This window comes from Quercus robur, chromosome 5 (genome assembly GCF_932294415.1).
Source record: "Quercus robur chromosome 5, dhQueRobu3.1, whole genome shotgun sequence".
NCBI classification, from domain to species: Eukaryota; Viridiplantae; Streptophyta; class Magnoliopsida; order Fagales; family Fagaceae; genus Quercus; species Quercus robur.
The window spans coordinates 80,810,320-80,828,654 of record NC_065538.1 but is presented as its reverse complement, the minus strand read 5'-3'; the positions used below and the strand labels follow the sequence as shown (position 1 = coordinate 80,828,654).

At 33.9% G+C, this 18,335-nt stretch overlaps 2 protein-coding genes and 1 pseudogene across 2 annotated transcripts in view; all 3 read left to right on the top strand.

Annotated features, from left to right (window-relative positions):
• LOC126727320 (G-type lectin S-receptor-like serine/threonine-protein kinase RKS1) overlaps positions 1 to 11,874 on the top strand; it is a 164,319-nt gene extending 152,445 nt beyond the window's left edge. The window contains exon 10 of the transcript XR_007656203.1: positions 11,809 to 11,874. The gene's annotated coding sequence lies outside the window, so the exon portion shown is untranslated. The remainder of the gene's footprint in view (positions 1 to 11,808) is intronic.
• LOC126728807 (thaumatin-like protein) lies at positions 173 to 3,156 on the top strand (annotated as a pseudogene).
• Positions 11,306 to 14,747, top strand: LOC126727327 (G-type lectin S-receptor-like serine/threonine-protein kinase RKS1). Its single transcript, XM_050432930.1, has 7 exons — positions 11,306 to 12,590; positions 12,687 to 12,824; positions 12,987 to 13,177; positions 13,390 to 13,600; positions 13,752 to 13,989; positions 14,110 to 14,260; positions 14,340 to 14,747. Exons 1-7 carry the CDS (start codon positions 11,306 to 11,308, stop codon positions 14,640 to 14,642), a joined length of 2,517 nt encoding a protein of 838 aa, XP_050288887.1. The 3' UTR covers positions 14,643 to 14,747.
• Positions 14,748 to 18,335: the final 3,588 nt, after the last annotated feature.

Sequence of the window (18,335 nt, the reverse complement as noted above, 5' to 3'; positions counted from 1 at the left end):
TAATATGTCCAACCCGAAGCCCTAAAATCAGCCTCCATAAGCTAGACCTCTCCGGCGCCCTCAAAAATCGAGGTGGTACAAAATCAATATGGATGGAGCAATTTTTGAAGACCCCCACTGCTGCAAAATAGGAGTAGTTATCAGAAACGATAGAGGGCAAATTATGGGAGCAATGACAAAGAAATTGCACCTCCCCTTGGGGGCATTAGAGGTGGAAACCAAGGCAGCCGAGGAAGGGATTATACTAGCAAGGGATTTGGGTCTTGGAGAAGTGGTTGTGGAGGGTGACTCCATGACAGTAATGTCTGCTCTATCAGGTGTAAATCCGCCCCCAAGCTCTATCCAAAAAGTGGTAGAAAGCTCTGTTCATATGCTTCGAAGATTTAAGGACTGAGAAGCAAAGTATGTAGGCAGGAATAGCAATGTTGCTGCCCATCAGTTGGCTAGGATGCGAATTCTATTTCAGATGCAGTTATTTGGGTGGAAGACACCCCCCTTGCAATTGTAAACCAAGTGCTCTTGGATGTAGCTTCAATGGGCTGTTGCCCCTATTAATGAAATTTCGTTGAGTTTGGCTATCAAAAAAAAAAAAAAAAAAAAAAGAAGAAGTAATTGAGACGCATACTACTTTTCTATTTGTTTTCTCCTAGTTTAGCTCCCGTATGTAAAGTGAAAATAATACGTCTTTTCTTTCATTAAAATCTGATGGAATAAAAAAAAAAAAAAATTCTCTTTTTTTACCAAGTGATCCAAAAGTAAGTTATAATTGTGTAGGGTCTAATTGAGTAGGGTCTCATCCTTCGTGATTAAATTTAATAGCTCCACAAATGTAGCTCAATTTAGTTTTGTACATCTCATAAATACAGGATTGAATAAAAAATCCAAAGAAAAGATTGAAATGATTAGGTTATTCTCTTTGATTGTTTGAAAAGAAATTTCTTCTTCTTCTTCACTCTTTTGTTTTTGTTTTTATTTTTTATTTTAAATTTTTGTTTTAAAGATTATATAAATTTTTTTTTTTTAAAGAAGAAAAAGACTAAAGAGGGAGAACTTGGGCGGGAAAACAAATTAGTCATTTTCTTTTTACGCCTTAACATTAACTCTGTTTTCACTCACTTTCTCTAGTCTCTACCAACTGAACTCCCTTCTTTCTCTGCTTTGTCCTTTGTTCTCTCCGGTCTCCACCACAAACCACTCTCTGTCTCTGCTTTGGCTAAAGGTAATTCCTTTCTCTTTTGGGGTTTGTTTTGCTCTGTATAGATCTCTCCATTTTTTTTCTCTTTTGCGATTGAATGTTCAATTAGTGTGTAAAACGCTAATGAATGTTTAGACCCCCATTTACAAAATAACCAACACAAGCTTATATTCAAACAATGTATGTGCGGAATATGAAATATAAGCAATATCCAATTTGGCAAACCACTTTAACACATAATTAATCACAAACACAGCAGCAATTAATGGTTAAAGAGTAAGGGAAGAGAGATGCACACACGAGGATAACACTGGCCGTGTTATCGAAGAGGAAACCGAAAAACTCGGCAAAAAACCTCTCCGCCGCCCTCCAAGCGATGAAATGATCCACTAAAGAATAAAGTTGGCATACATGAATAGCAATAGACTCTCCAAGCCTAATCTACCCAATGCACCTAAGCCTTCCAAGCTTCTTGCTCTAACAGGGTTACGCCTAACCTTGTCTTCTCTAGCTTTCCGGATCCTGCAATAAGCTTCATATTGCATCTGCCATCCTTGGCATCTTCCAATGCTTTCCAAGCTCCAAAAACACTCTCAACACTATGAATGGGTGTGGGTAGTGTTTGGGTACAAATCCCCTCTCAATGGGTATAACAATGGGAGAGGGAAGGAGAAGAGACTATAGAGATTTCTCTCTAAGAATGAGTAGTTCTCTCTCTAATAAGGTGGATGTATTATAGAAACATTTCTTAGGGTTTTTCTCTCAGTAGGCTCCCTTTTCAGCACAATACATTTTGTGGGTATAAGGGTATTTATAGTAGGGTATGAGAGGAATGTGAAAAATCAGTTTTTAGCAAAACAGAGCATTCTGGTGACTCGGCCTCGCAACTAGAACGAGTCGCGAGTTAATTGCCAGGCCAGACTATACTTTTTGTCCTGTAGTGTTCCAGTAATCGTGACCCTTCAGCTTCCTGCATACTTCACATGTGTGGCACTTTGGCGACTTGCTAGTCGCGAGTCAGTCGCAAGATCCAGTCGTGAGACTCCTCTTAAATGCACACAACTTAAGTTTCTTCACACTCTCTCACACACAACCCTTACATTATTCCCACCTAAATACAGGGTTTCTACATTCTGAATTACAAGAAAATTTGGCACGGAATAAAGCCAACACATGGTTGATTAAATTCAACCTTACAGGGATTTTGCGGTTTTCTTTTAAGTTAATAAATGTCTCTCTGTTATTAATCCATGCACATAAATTAATAGTAGTTTCTCTGGGAAAGTTCATATGGTCAATTAAGAACCATAAACCTTTACAACAAGTGCACCCATCCAATTTGGCCAGGCATTCAACCCAGCACAGGCAAGCCCATCTTAGCCCGTGGTGGCTTTAAGCTCCAACCAAGCAAGGCCTACTCTCTCCACCTCACTGCTCTCTAGTCCGGCCAGGGCCTCTACGCCATTGGTTTTGTGGCGGCTCACTTCTCTGCAACGGTCTAGGTGGCACCCCACCAGCCACTCTAGCAGAAATAACTCTTTGAAACGAGCAAGACTTCTATGATGTAAGCCTTGTTGATGGCTACAACTTGGCCATTTCAATCACACCCATCAAAGGCTCAGGCAAATGCAGCTACGCTGGGTGTGTTAGCGACCTCAACATGATGTGCCCAGTTGGGCTTCTAGTTCCGTCCCATGATAATAGAAGAGTTGTGGCTTGTGAGAGTGCTTGCTTTGCTTTTAACTTGACGAGGTATTGTTGTACTGGGAGCTTTGGAAGTCCTCAGGCTTGTAAACCCACAACATACTCTAGGATTTTCTAGGCAGCTTGTCCTAAGGCTTACTCTTATGCTTATGATGATCCTACTAGCATTTCTACTTGCACTGGTGGCACCTATTTGGTCACATTCTGCCCTCACCACCATTGATTAATCAGATCAGATGCTTATAGTTAATTGCTGATATAGTAATGCTAGTTCGTTTGGTTATTGGTTTTTGTGTTGGTGAGTTATGTGTCTTGTAGCTGATTTGGAATAGTGGAAACTTATCCGTTTGGTCACAATACATAGGTGTTGCCTTTTTCCTCTGCTAACCAATAAAAAAAACAAGAAAAGAATTGAAAAATTAAAAAAAAAAAAAAAAACAAATAAAATTACAACACCAAACTAAAAAGAAGCCCCAGACCCCCTGATGAGCAGAACACAAAGCCAAAAGAACAAGTTTTGGAAAAACTGAATCCCTAAGAAGTATTTCAACGAGCACTTTTTGTGCCAATGTTACAGTGAAATGAAATTTAAGAGCGAAATTCCAAAATTTTCTCAAAAATCAAAAAAGAAAAAGGGGCACAAAACAATGACAAAGAAATTAGGGTTTTGTTTGATTCTTACCTTAAACAAAATCAAAATGAGTTGATCCCTTAAAAAACCCTCAGCGGTGAGTAAATGAGGACGGTGATGGGATGAAGTGAAATTGACAGACTTGGGAGAAGAAGAAGCAATCTGAGAAGGAGAAAGAGGGAGCACACGAGAGAGAGGATATGAAGTTGAGAGAGACCCACCTAGTCTACTGGTAACGGGTTTCGCACTAAACTTAAATCAACGGTCATAATTAAAATAACACCAATTAATGGTTTAGATTTGGTTGGGTATTGTACCCACAAAAAAAGAAAGGCTTACAATTGTGGGAGAAAATGGGCTTTTGTCCTTATTTTTTAAAATATCTAGCACAATGTCTCTGTTTTGAAACTATATAGCGATATGTTCCTATTTTAAAACTCGATTTTCTTAAAATCGAGTATCAATGTAGAACTCGAGTTCATGGAACTTGAGTTCCTGGAAAATTTTCGAGTGAAACTTGTGTTACTCGAGTTCATGGAACTTGAGTTCCTTGAAAATTTTCAAGTGAAACTTCTGTTCCATAATTATTTATTATTATTATTATTATTTTTTAAGTTTGATTGCCTATAACTCGATTTTCTACAAATCGAGTTTTACATTGAAACTTGATTTTGAGAAAATTGAGTTTCAAAACAGGGACATGCCCCTATATAGTTTCAAACAGGGACATATTGCTAGATATTTTGAAAAATAAGGGCAAAAGCCCATTTTCTCCTACAGTTATGTGTGTGTGTGTGTGTGTGTGTATATATATATATATATATATATTTTTTTTTTCTCATCTAGCATCGTGGTCCAAAAAAGAAATAAGAAAAGGGGATTCACTATTATTTGAAAAGTAACGATTGCATATGAAAGTCAGGATTTTAGGAGAAATTATACCATTTTTTGGTGGACCACATCATTTGTCTATCATTTCACTGAAAGACTCTCACTTGTTTAAAATTGTTGAGTAAGCAATTAGTTTCTATTTTAAATTTTTTTTTAACTCAGCAATTTTAAATAGATTAGAGTCTTTTACTAGAATAGTGGACTACTATCTATGATGACCTTATAATTTGTCGAATTTTAGGTACTGAAGGTGTGATTCTAAGTTCAACTCATGTAGTCAATTATGTTACGCTTTTGAGTTTGACTGGACAATAAAAGAAATTACAAAAGGGTTCGGTTAATGTGTGCCCTAAGGGCACACATTAACCGTACATATAAGGGAATACTTTATTAGTTTTGTTTTGCTTTTTTACAAGACATCAATGACTTTTATGGGAACAAGAGAAAAGCATCTGACAAATTATATTTTTCTAAAAAGACTAAACTACCCTTCACTCATTTCTCCTCCCCCTCCTCCTCGAAAGTTGAAACACAAGTTACACACCTGAAACAAGTTAACCGAAAACAATACTCTACCACCAAACAACCTCTTACAAAAATTCTCATTAAAAAAAAATCCTCTTACAAAAATTACACCTCATACAAATTTCAGATGTTACTAGAACAAAACCAGAACAAATAATCAATAAAAAAAAATTATGACTTAAATATTTTTAGAAAAGAAATTGATAAGGGTTTTAAATACTTGTGAATCTCGGCGCCGAAACTATTCAAAGCTGAACAACTATTTGTTGCCGACGACAGGAGGGGCCTTGAAATGGGTGCGTCAGCCAAGCGTGGTTCATGATCGGTCATTCCTTGAAGCCATCCCCATTTCGTGCTTGAGTTCTCTTTGATTTCAGTGGTCTCTGTCTGTTGAGGGAATGAAAGAAAGAAAGAAAAAATACAGAGAAAGAGATGGGATCTGAGAGAAAATGAAGGAAAGAAAGAAAAAAAATGTAGTGAAACTGAAAAGGAAGAAACATTTACCATTGAAGACCAAGACTTTCCTCCCTTATAGCGGTGTAGCAGTTGAAAGGAGGACAAAATTTCTGAAACAAGTTCTATCTGTTACACAACAATTTCTGGAAAAAAAAATGTTGTCCTCATGTGGATACATGGTAAAAAAAGAGCCATACAACAAATTTTTTATTTTTTATTTTGGTAAAGGCCTACACAGTACACAATGAATAACTTTTTGACTCCTTGGCTGCTTGCTACAAACAATTATCTAAGTTTAATGATTAAATAATGCTACCAATGCAACTTTTTATAAGTATTTGTGAAATTATTTAAGTATTTATATCACAATTAATTATTTTAACTATAATGAAACTTATTATAAGTATTTGTGAAAAACTAAATTTATTGTGAAATTTATTATAAGTATCAATTGTGTCTATTATTCACATCATTTTTAGTCTGTCACGTGACATTATTTTATTGGACAAACTAAACATGTGTAACATTATTTTGTAACTCTTAGGGTACGTTTGGTACATTGAATATAAATTACATTAGGAATAGTAATCTTTATTACTGGAATAGAAGACATTGTAATGGAATAACTATTACTATTAATAAGTTTGGTTGTTACATATGGAAAGTTTGTAAAAGATGATGTATAAGGAAACTTTATATTTCTGGAAATATATTAATTTTAAAACCTATTATACATACTAAGGAATAGCTACTATACCCATTTTAAAGAGGAATAGCTATTCTTCAATTTAAAGAATAGTCATTCCAATGTAATAACTAATTCATGTAATAAAGATACAATCAAATGACCAAATTGCTATTACAGATGAATAACTATTCCATTATAGGAGCTATTGCAGCATACCAAACGTACTCTTAGTGGAAAAGTATAAATGAAGAGGCTACTGATGTAAACAATATACATTTTCAAGAGGTAAAATCAAAATTTTAAAACTCTAGGAAAAATAAAGATCACATCAATAAAATCTTTAAATTTCAAGTTTTTATTGAGTGTGAATTTTGACAAATACACATTCACACTACATTTTCTTCTTATAAACTTTATGCTTGTAACATTTCAAGATGATATAAGGTCAATAAGTATCAAGACAATAAAACCTTGTTTCTTGCAACAATGACCAATTCCTTTTGAGTTTGCAATTTCTATTTGTATATGTGATGGCACGAGCTTGAGTCATTGTATTTTTTTTTTCCTCATCCTGTACCACTAGCCTTATCATAGTAAGTATGTGAGAGGCCCCACCCTCAGTCCACCAACTTTTTGTTGGGACAAACCTGCGTGAATTAGTGGGGTTTTGTTGGTGCCCTATTATATTTCCCCATAGGTTTAAGGTCTTACATGGAGTTGACATTTATTTTATTTAAATAGTAAAAATAATAAAATCTAAAATGAAAGAAATAAAAATATTTTATTGATTAGTAGTGGGTTAGAGGTGTTAGAGATTTAGTGTCCTAAGACAATAAAATATAAATAGTAATTTTAAAAATTATTTTAAGTTTAAAAATAGTACCTCGTTATTTTGTGTTTCAAATGTCGTAAGAAGACCGGTTTGCTTTGGATTGAAAAAGTGTCATGATACATGATATGATATGGGACATTAGATTTCAATTTTAGTGAAACACTATTATTTCTATGGTACAATTTTCTATTTTTTCAAGAATGCATGATATTCATTGACATAATATTGTCAAAATGATAATATAACATCGACAAAAAAAAAAAAAAAAAAAAAAAAAAAAAATGTTGACAAACATCATATTGGTGATTTTTTAAGCAAAAGACCTAACATTTCAAATAAAATATTGGGTTCAATCCCATATCAATTGAAGTACAATTTTTCATTTTCTTTGCACCATTTGAGGAAGTCGAGTTTTCCTTCTCCTTTTCCGGACATGTAGAGATGTTATGGCCAACATGCTTACAAAACCCACAAGTTCTCTTTTGCTTTCCCAATTATTTTCCACCTTTCATTCTTTTCTGCTTTGGGTGACCTTTCGTCTTTGAGAGCGGAGGACAACGAACAAAACAATCTCCATCATTAGCATTAGCATCAACCATATTTTCCTTGTCCACTAAATTTTCATCACTCAACACTATCAATTCTTTTCCACCTAATGATGTTTCGCGACACCAACGTGGTGGAAGATACAAAGATGGAATTCGGTAACAATCTTTGTGAATGAATACACTAAGTGTGTGACAACAAAGTATACCCCAAAATTCAAAATTCTAGCTACTACAACTAGTCATCTCACCATCCCAAGACCAAGTTCTTTTGACTAGTTTTTTCTTCATAATATTGCAACACAAATTCAATACCGTTTTCTTGAAACACCGAATATTGTGTGGCTCTTCCAAACTCCTCTTGAAAAATTTTGAAAGCATAGGGTGTCAACACACTATGTGCTTGTTCTTCTATCGGTGACAATGTTCTTAAAGAAGAACCTCTATATTTCTCCAACATTGTATCATGTGATTGTGTTTGCTCAATATTTTCAATGGCAAGGTCAACCTAAAATTACAAATTGTAAATAATTTAAAGACACATAAAGACTACGAATATTAACAAATAAAAAAATAAATCAAATTCTACAATAAAAAAAAGCAACGATAAATAATGACTTGTTCAATAAATTGCGTCAAGTTTATGTGGGAACTAACAAACCGTTTGATAAATGCATTTATACTTTCGGATCTTCCAGTTGTTGTTATTCCCCCAAAAATATAGCCATAAAGGTAACATGGTACCCAAAAATGCTTGATTTGATATAAACCACTTACATGCTTGTTAGTAAGCATGTCATATTTTGCCATTACTTGAGACCATTGATGCTCAAATTCTTCACATGAGTCTAGCTTATATAGCTTGTAGAAATCCGTGCACCAATTTGAATATTGACTACGAAGAATTGCCGTAAACCAACCACTAAATTTAGCAGTAATGTGCCATGATTATTGATACCAACACAAATACCAAAAGGCATGTCATATGCATTAACTTTGTAAGTAGTATAAAAAACAACCACATCTCCATATTTTTGGTACCAATCAAAACAAGGAGTAGGCGCCCAAAAAATATGCTCCAACCTACTCTCTTCATCAGTTGTATATGCATATTGAAATTTAGAATTCTTTTCCTTAGCAACTTTGCACAATTGTAAGAGACCCATAGCATCATTATTTGCATGCATCCTTCTCATTTTCACATAAAGGTTATGGATATCTCTTTCAAAATTGGAAGATCTCCATGATTCACACCTTTCTCAAGCTCCATAACACGTATTATTTGCCTAACCAAAAGTCCACCCTTTTTCAACAAGAGAATGCGATCTTTATCTTCTTTAGTGATAACTCGATTGGCCTGAAGAAATCTTACTTCCGAAGGGGATAACAATTCATGATTGTGATCTATAACAAACTTAGTGACATACCATTCTCGTGGAAAAATCTCAAATGACTTTCGCAATGTGATTCTTAGATGAGCTTTGCATCCACATCTTGTAGATATCCTATTTCATTGCTCCTTAGATGAATCCACTCTTTTTAATTGTTGTCTACCTTCTCGGTGACAAAAGAAATCATGTCTTACATTTTCTCCATTTTTTGTGACAAAACGACCTTTTCGAATTGTAAAACCATATTGATTTGCATAATTTTTATAGAAATGAAAGTCTCTTCTTCACTAAGAAAACATTAACCAACAAAAGGTTCAAACTCATTTTCTATTGAATTAATATCTTCATTTTCTTCAATACTCCTATTTCTTCCATTGGATATTCATTCCAAACCACTAATTCCTCCCCACAAATGTCATTATTTTCTCCATCATTTGGAAGCTCATTTAAGTCAACACAATTCCTTGAAACACTTTGATAAATCTCACTTGCAATTACAATATCATTCATTCGTTCTATGTTGTAACAAGGATAAAAATAAAAAATAAAAAAATCAACATCATATTCAATTATAAATGAAATATAAACTATAAATAAAATAAAATGGAATAAAATAGTATACCTTCTTGAGGTAATTCAATTAAGTCAAACAACTCATTAGAACTAATTGGTGAATCTCACTTGCAACAAAATTCTCATCCATTGATTCTACAATAATTTAACAAAAATGATAAATAAATATTAACATCATATTTCAATATATTTGAAAAATAAATTAAGAACAAAAGAAATATATGTGCTTTATTTATAATTTCTTGAACACTATATTCTTGTGGACATTCTTTGATCATTCATTGAACTCTTCTCAACAAAATTCTCATCCATTGATTCTACAATAATTTAACAAAAATGATAAATAAATATTAACATCATATTTCAATATATTTGAAAAATAAATTAAGAACAAAAGAAATATATGTACCTTATTTATAATTTCTTGAACACTAGATTCTTGTAGACATTCTTTGATCATTCATTGAACATTTTCTCAACAAAATTCTCATCCATTGATTCTACAATAATTTAACAAAAATGATAAATAAATATTAACATCATATTTCAATATATTTGAAAAATAAATTAAGAACAAAAGAAATATATGTACCTTATTTATAATTTCTTGAACACTAGATTCTTGTAGACATTCTTTGATCATTCATTGAACTCTTCTCAACAAAATTCTCATCCATTGATTCCACAATAATTTAACAAAATGATAAATAAATATTAACATCATATTTCAATATATTTGAAAAATAAATTAAGAACAAAAGAAATATATGTACCTTATTTATAATTTCTTGAACACTATATTTTTGTAGACATTCTTTGATCATTCATTGAACTCTTCTTTGTTTCTTGTCTTTTTGTTGAACATTGAACTCTTCTTTTAGTTTTTTCTATGATATTGGTAAAGTGGAGGAGAAGAAAAAGTAAATATTGGTAAAGTAAGTATTGGTGGGAGATGAAATAGAAAATGGAGGGAAAATGCAAAAAGAGCATTTTTGTCTTGTTAAAAAAATTGGAGGACAACATTGGTCACTTTGTTTGGACAGATCTGGCTTGTTAAAAAAAATTGGAGGACAGATCCAACTTGTTAAAAAAAATTGGAGGCCACATTTGTCATTTTGTTTTTTTGGGTCCATTTGGATAGAACTTATTTTGTTGAAATTGAAAACTGAAAATTGAAAACATTGTAGAAAAATAATTTTTAAATGTATGAATAGTGCCGTGGGATCTATTTTTAATGAAAAAGTTGCTGAAAAGAGAAGTTTATGGGACCCGTAAATAGTGTACGGGTGCACTATTCACTGCTGAAAAGTAAAAACATGCGGCTGGGGAAAAAAAAAAGAAAAGGAAAGAAACACAAACATGGATCTGCAAACGTGGATCCAAACGGATACTTAGACCAAAAAAGTACTCATTGTACAACTTATTTCAATTTCTTATGTAAAAAGCCACCACTATCTTTGGCATAACCGTGTGCCCATAATTGTGTGAGGGCACACGGTAACAAATGCCATTACAAAATCCACGTGTTTTATAAAATTGATGCTTGAATGCCTCCAGTCTCTTTGTTTGAAAAAAGAGAGGCGTGTAGTCCTAAAAGAAACAAATAGTCAGCGATAGGGATCAGAAAGAGAAGACTTCATAATTTCTCTCTCTCTCTCTCTCTCTCCTTTCTTGCAGTCTAGGATGCACGGCCACGGCTATGGGTAGGAAAAATTATAACATGATACAACAAATAGGACACAGTTACGACACAGGTACGATAGCCTAAATGAAGTGTCCGTGCATCCTAGCTTGCAGCAATACTTCATGCCCACCCACCACCCCCTCCAAAAAAAAAATATATTATTTTTAGTGAGAGACCACTGCACACAAACATGGATACTGAAACAATGGTCATGCCATTGATTCTGATCATGCTTTTCTTCCCATTTTGCACTTCCGTTGACACCTTAACACCAGACCAATCCATCAAGGATGGCCAGTCTTTGATTTCCAACAAAAATAATTTCGCCTTAGGCTTCTTCAGTCCCGGCAATTCTAGCTACCGGTATCTTGGTATTTGGTTTGTCAAAGTGGCAAAACAAACTATAGTGTGGGTGGCAAACAGGAATGATCCTATTATTGATTCCTCAGGTGTTCTCTCCATCAACCAGTATGGAAACCTTGTCCTCCATGACAGTTCTAACCGTCTTCTTTGGTCTACAAATGTGTCTGTCCAGGGGACAACCTCCTCTGTTGCACAGCTTCAAGATTCAGGAAATCTGGTATTGGTCCAAGGCAATAACAAAAAGGTTATATGGCAAAGCTTTGATCATCCTACAGACACACTGCTTCCAGGCATGAGGCTTGGGTTGAATCGGATGACTGGGTTAGACAGGTTCTTGACATCTTGGAAGTCACAAGATGACCCCGGAACTGGGGACTCCTTCTATAAGATGAATCCTACTGGCTCTCCACAAGTCGTCTTGTATAAGGGTTCGACTTTATATTGGAGGTCATGTCCATGGCCGTGGCACACATCATCAGCAGCAGCAACAGCCTCATCGGGTTATAAGTACTATTCTGTAAACAACGAAGATGAGGTATCTTACGGCTACTTTTTCGATGACCCCTCCATCATTTCTAGACTAGTGGTTTACAACTCAGGATTGCTCCAGAACCTTATGTGGAATGATGGTGATCTTCAATGGAAGGAATTCTGGTCAGCACCTAAATACCGTTGTGACAACTATAGACACTGTGGCGCGTACGGTAAATGTGGTCCCGAGTCTGCTGACAGTTTTAATAAGTTTGAGTGTACGTGTTTGCCAGGGTATGAACCCAAGTCTCCGAAGAATTGGTATCACAGAGATGGTTCTGAGGGGTGTGTGAGGAAGCAGTCGGGCTTGTCCATGTGTGGGAATGGAGAAGGGTTTGTGAAGGTGCAGCTTTTGAAGGGTCCTGATTCATTTAATGCAGTTAGGATGGACATGAGTATGAGTAGCTCAGAGTGCAAGCAGGCATGCTTGAGAAATTGCTCTTGCACCGCTTTTGTAAGCATGAATGATATTGATAGGAAGGGGACCAGTTGTTTGGCATGGTATGGTGAATTGATTGACGTTTCGGAGAATTCATATGAAAGGTGGGATCTAAATGTACGTGTAGATGCAACTGAGTTAGGTGGCCTTCTCCACTTGCTTGCATTTCTGCCTATTTCACCTTACAAATCGTGGACATATTTGTTTTTTTTTTTTAATTTATTTTTTTGTCCTTCAGCTACTTACACAAGGAAGTCCAACGGTTTTCTTGGCCACAAGAGGAAGCTGGCTATTACAATAATTTTTGTTATGGTGACATTGTTTCTGGTATGCTTGATAGCCTATATATGCCTAATGAGGAAGAGTAAAACAAAAGGTAACAAAATCACTTCCTTTGTATTGTTCACACAAGCACAGAGGAATATATATATATATATATACATGCTAAATCAAGAGTCATTTTAGTAGCCTACATGAGCTATATAAATGCTTAATTGCAAAATTATAGTGAGCAATTTATCAATATGTTTTTGGACAGTGAAAAGAAAATTGCCCAATCAATCATTATATTTTACCGGTACTAAAGGCTATTTGGAGGGAAATGAACTAGAGGAGAGTAGTAGACATCCAGATTTATTGATCTTTGATCTAGGCTGCATAGTTGCTGCCACTGACCATTTCTCTCCAATCAACAAACTAGGGCAAGGTGGCTTTGGTTCTGTTTTTAAGGTACAGTTACAACTCATAATGACATCGTTTAACGTAAATATCTTGCATATTTTCCTTTCTTTTTCAAATTCCATTATTCTGTGAGTGTGAATGCAGGAAAATGATTTACATAAGCTAAGACATAAGTTATTGAAGAATCAGATTGTGGCATTGAACTCAATTGCTTTGAAGTAATTGTTATGACTGAGCTTAATTTTGGATAATGGATTCAGGGTCAATTATCTAATGGACAACAAGTAGCTATTAAAAGGCTATCCAACAGTTCAGCACAAGGAATAGAGGAATTCAAAAATGAAGTTTTGTTGATTGCAAAACTTCAGCATAGGAATCTTGTCAAGCTTTTTGGCTGTTGCATTCAGGGGGAAGAAAAGATGTTGATTTATGAGTACATGCCCAACAAAAGCCTGGACTTCTTCATTTTTGGTATGTCTTCTTTTTATAAATCGATTGCATTCATCTGTTTTATTTTCTTTTATTATTTATGTTCAAAGAATATATTTGGACTACATACAACCAAATATTTTTACACTAATTAATCACATTTTGAGTAAATTGGAGTTAAATTTTATTGTAGATCATACAAGAAGTTCATTGCTTAATTGGGGGAAACGCTTTGAAATCATCATTGGGATTGCTCGTGGGATTTTGTATCTTCATCAAGACTCAAGATTAAAAATCATACATAGGGATCTTAAAACTAGTAATGTTCTCTTAGATGGTGAGATGAATCCTAAAATTTCGGATTTCGGGATAGCTCGTATATTCAATGGGGACCAAATTCAAGACACGACAACTAGAGTTGTCGGAACATAGTAAGTATCACCCAAACACATGCACGCTTGCGTGCACAAAGCCTTGCACAGTTGCCACCCTTACGGAAAATGAAGGCCTATGCAAACTTTAACTTTATTTTTAATATTGTTCACATACAGTGGTTATATGTCACCAGAATATGCAATATTTGGGAAATTTTCAACAAAATCAGATGTCTTTAGTTTTGGTGTCATATTGTTGGAGATCGTTAGTGGCAAGAAGAATAACAGTTCTTATCAAAGGCACCATTCCCTAACTTTGATAGGGCATGTAAGTAATAAAAAATAACAATCTTTACCATTTGCATTTATAATACAGCCCCTTATGGATAATGCTATGAACCATATAGGTTTGGGAACTATGGAGAGAAGATAGAGTCTTGGATATAGTTGATTCATCAATAAATGACTCATTTGTTTCCCATGAAGTATTGAGATGCATTCAAATTGGGCTCTTATGTGTGCAAGAAGATGCAATGGATCGACCAACAATGTTGGCAGTTCTTCTCATGCTAAGTTGTGAAACAACTCTTCCTTCTCCAAAACAACCTGCTTTTATTTTTAGAAGACCTACCAATAGTTTGGGATCAATAACAGGTGAGCGGTTTTATTCTATAAATGACGTGACAATCACTGAAGTCGAAGCTCGCTAAAGGTAAAGATTCTAGTTAGTTGCATCTAAAATGCTTCTATAAGGATTTCTAGGACAAATTAAAATTTTGCTCTTTTTGTATTTATGAAAAAAAAATGTAATTTCTTATTCGTTTTATTCTTGAGTGTTAAATTTTTACCTTTTTTTTTTTTTTTTTTTTTTTTTTTTTTTTTTTTTTTTTTTTTTTTTTTTTTTTCAGTTGTTACTACTACTACTACTTATTTTGTTACTAATAATCCTTTTTTCTTAACTTAGTCAGTGGCATTGCCTGTAGGGTTTGAAATTCCACTCTCGTTACTGTAACTATTAAATTATTTAAAAATAAATACACATTAACTTGGTTTTTTATCATAAGATTCAATAATTGAGACACCCGCTACCTTTCTAGTTCGATTTTTCAATTAATTCTCCAAGTTTGTTCAGCTCCCTTGTGAAAGTGACAATAATCTATATATCTATATATATATATATAACCGAAGCCTTTGCTAGCTCCACAATTTTCCATGTCAGCATTTTTTTTAATTTTTAAATCTGATTTTTTTCCTTTTTATTAAATATATATACTTTCCGTCTATTTTTTTTTGCTGAACCTTTTTTTTTTTTTTTTTTTTTTTTTTGCGCTAAACATATTACTCTCTGTCTATGAATATATATATATATACTCTCCCCAAAGAAGATTTTTTTATCGATCACTCTTTCTCTCTCTCTCTCTCTCTCTCTCTCACACACACAAACACACACCACGGCTGCTGCTCTGCACACCACTGACACTGCTACAGCCACTGCCTCAGGAAAACACCACAGTTGCTGCTCCGCCGCCGCCGCCACCACAGGAAATCCCTATTCCAAAGACAGAGACGAAACGCTGGGGCGACGAAGAAGACGACGAGCCTTTGGAGGACACGGCTACTTCGTCAACGTCGAGGCCTTGACCATCGATGACACCAAAACGCTCATCACTGCGGTACCATCAATCTCTCACATCACCAAGATTTGAATTTATTTATTTGCCTGTTCTAATTAGGGTTTCGATCAACTCAATACCTTTGCTGCTACTTTTGGTTAAAATATAATAAAGTACTGATTTTGATTGTAGTTTGAGATCCTAATTTGGGTTTTGAATCTTTATCATTGATATTACTTTTTGTTTTGATGCTTATACAATGTGGTAATAGATATAGTGTTCTATAGTTTTAATTCCTATTATTATGTTACTTGGAACATGAATGCAGAAACACACATGTATAGTTGAGTCTAATAGATATGTTTTGTTCAATTTTCAATTTTGGCTTTTGATATATTAGGGGGTTAATTTGATGTAGGTTACTGTGAATGATACCCTGTATACATCGGCGAGTACTTTCGAGGACTTGAATCTGTCAAAAGAACTGCTGAAGGGTTTATATATTGAGATGAAATTTCAGAAGCCAAGTAAAATTCAAGGTATTAGTTTGCCCATGATTTTGACTCCTCCCCATAAGGATTTGATTGCCCAGGCGCATAATGGTTTTTCTGTCAATTTAAGGATTTTGTTTTTAATTAGGTTTTTCTGTCAATTTAGGGATTTCAATTCCTAACCCCTTTTTCTCTCTATTCATTTTTGTTGAAGTCTGGAAAACACTCATAGAAAATCAAATTCCTCTCAACCGTCAAAATCTAACAACAATCCTAATCTAACAACAATCCTACAGGTTTTGCTTTACCTTCAAGTTTTGCTTTATTTTGCTATCTAGGTTTTTTAGCACATCTGATTTAGCTAAGCTTAATCGTTTGTTTGATTAAATAATTATTTGGGCACCTAAAATGTCAGCCTTCTTTGTCTCCACTCAGTCCCTGTTTTTTTTTTTTTTCAAACCTTCTACCTCTTCTGTACAAGTTCATGTATTTTTCATTTTGGTTTGTCTCTAATTGTAAAATTTAGGAAGAAATTTAATCTTCTCAATTGGGTTGTAGCTGTTGTTTTGTTTTATAGTAGAATTGTAGTGAAACTCCATCAATTATTCTTTTTAAGCTATTCTAGCAGATGAAACACATAAAATCTTAATTAAAGAGATATGTGATAAGTATCTATCAAAAAAAAAAAAAAAAAAGAGATATGTGATAAGTGATTGCAAAGGGAACAAATTAGCACAACTTATTTGTCAACATTAGATTTGTTGTTTTGTATATTTTTCTACTCTATTGTTGGTGACACAAATTGGAGACATATGGCCATTAATGATTGATTCATAATGTGATTGTTTTGTGTAGATTTATTGCTTTGTGATTGTTTTGTGCAGATTCAATTTCTGAGAAGAACATTAATCTAGGATCTAGCTACTTTTGTCAAGCAATAGGTGTCTGTTGGGTATTTGGAGTGCAGCTTAATTGTGGAATAACAAGATGTCCATATTTTGGAGGGTTTAATTTGAGAGATTATATAAGTTTACCGCATTATGCATGTTTATTGTGCATGATTTAATATTAGTAGGTTGTGTACTTTTGGTTTCTAAGGTTTTGCTCTCAAAATATATTTCTGAATTCAGAGTTATACTGTTATGATCTATTTTAAAGTAGTGAAACTATTGATTTTCATATAAATGTTTTGTGGTCTTTGGTGAGCTTCATTGGATTAGTGATGTCAAATTTAGTTAATTAATACCCATTTGGTGTCAAAGCATATAAGAAAGTGATTATTGGTATATGGATGCATTTACAATTTCTTATGGCATTATTCATGATAAATCAAAAGGCATATATTACACCTTTATACAAAGTTTTTTTTTGTGCAATTGACCTTATACTTAAAGCTTTAGGTTCTATCTTGAAACCCCGTATTTTTAGAATTGTGATCTTGGATTTAGAACAATTAGATTTTCCCCAGGAGGAACTTCACTTCGAATCAAATTGAATTGCATATTTGAGATTTGAACTTGAAGTTACAAAATTAGTCAAGATTAATAGATAAATTTTGAAGACAAGATAAAAATCAGATTATATTCAAAAAATTTATTTGTTAAGCTTGCATTAGATTGGCTGTTTTAGGACAGTGCTTTGAGATTCTTTTATGTGGTGGTTTGTGCAAAATGAGTCTCCACAACTTATAGGGTAGTGGAAGTGTTAATTAAACTACAAGACATTTGGCTGCCTTTATATTTTAAAATGCTCTGTGTTTTCTATCCCTTTTTATTTTCCTTTCCTATCCATCAAGTGCCCATGAATATTGAGAGTTCACAATAAACCTTAAGCTAGAGAGAAAAAGAAAAAGAAAAATAGGAGGCTATAGGTTATTAACAACAAATAACAAAGAAGTTGTGCTTGAATTTGTATTCAGGGAGTTTCACTCTATTTAATTTGATCATGTTCAATTGAGTTTCAATCATAATGGCCATGCTCTTTTGTTTTGTTTTTTTTTTTTAATGTACCTATATGAATTAATTAGATTGCTCTGCCCGTTTGTAAGAAATTAGCCATTTGAAGTAAATTTGGAATGATGTCCAAGTGCTGTTTGTATGCCTGTTAATCAAAAAATTTGATGAAAGTGATACATATAAGTGCAATTTATGAAAGTTAGAATAATAGTTTCTTATCATTTTTTTTTATTATTAAATGAAGATAGAAGAAAATTTGTTATATATTTTTGAGTTTTTCATAGATACATGTTTGGAAATGAGTTTATTGGTCTTTGTGATGTTTCCAGCAAGATGGTTTTCCT

Coding starts and splice junctions, on each gene's coding strand:
- LOC126727327 (XM_050432930.1), top strand. CDS start 11,306: ATGGATACTGAAACAATGGTCATGCCATTGATTCTGATCATGCTTTTC. Junction 13,178..13,389: donor GCTTTGGTTCTGTTTTTAAG/GTACAGTTACAA, acceptor TAATGGATTCAG/GGTCAATTATCTAATGGACA. Junction 13,990..14,109: donor ACTAGAGTTGTCGGAACATA/GTAAGTATCACC, acceptor GTTCACATACAG/TGGTTATATGTCACCAGAAT.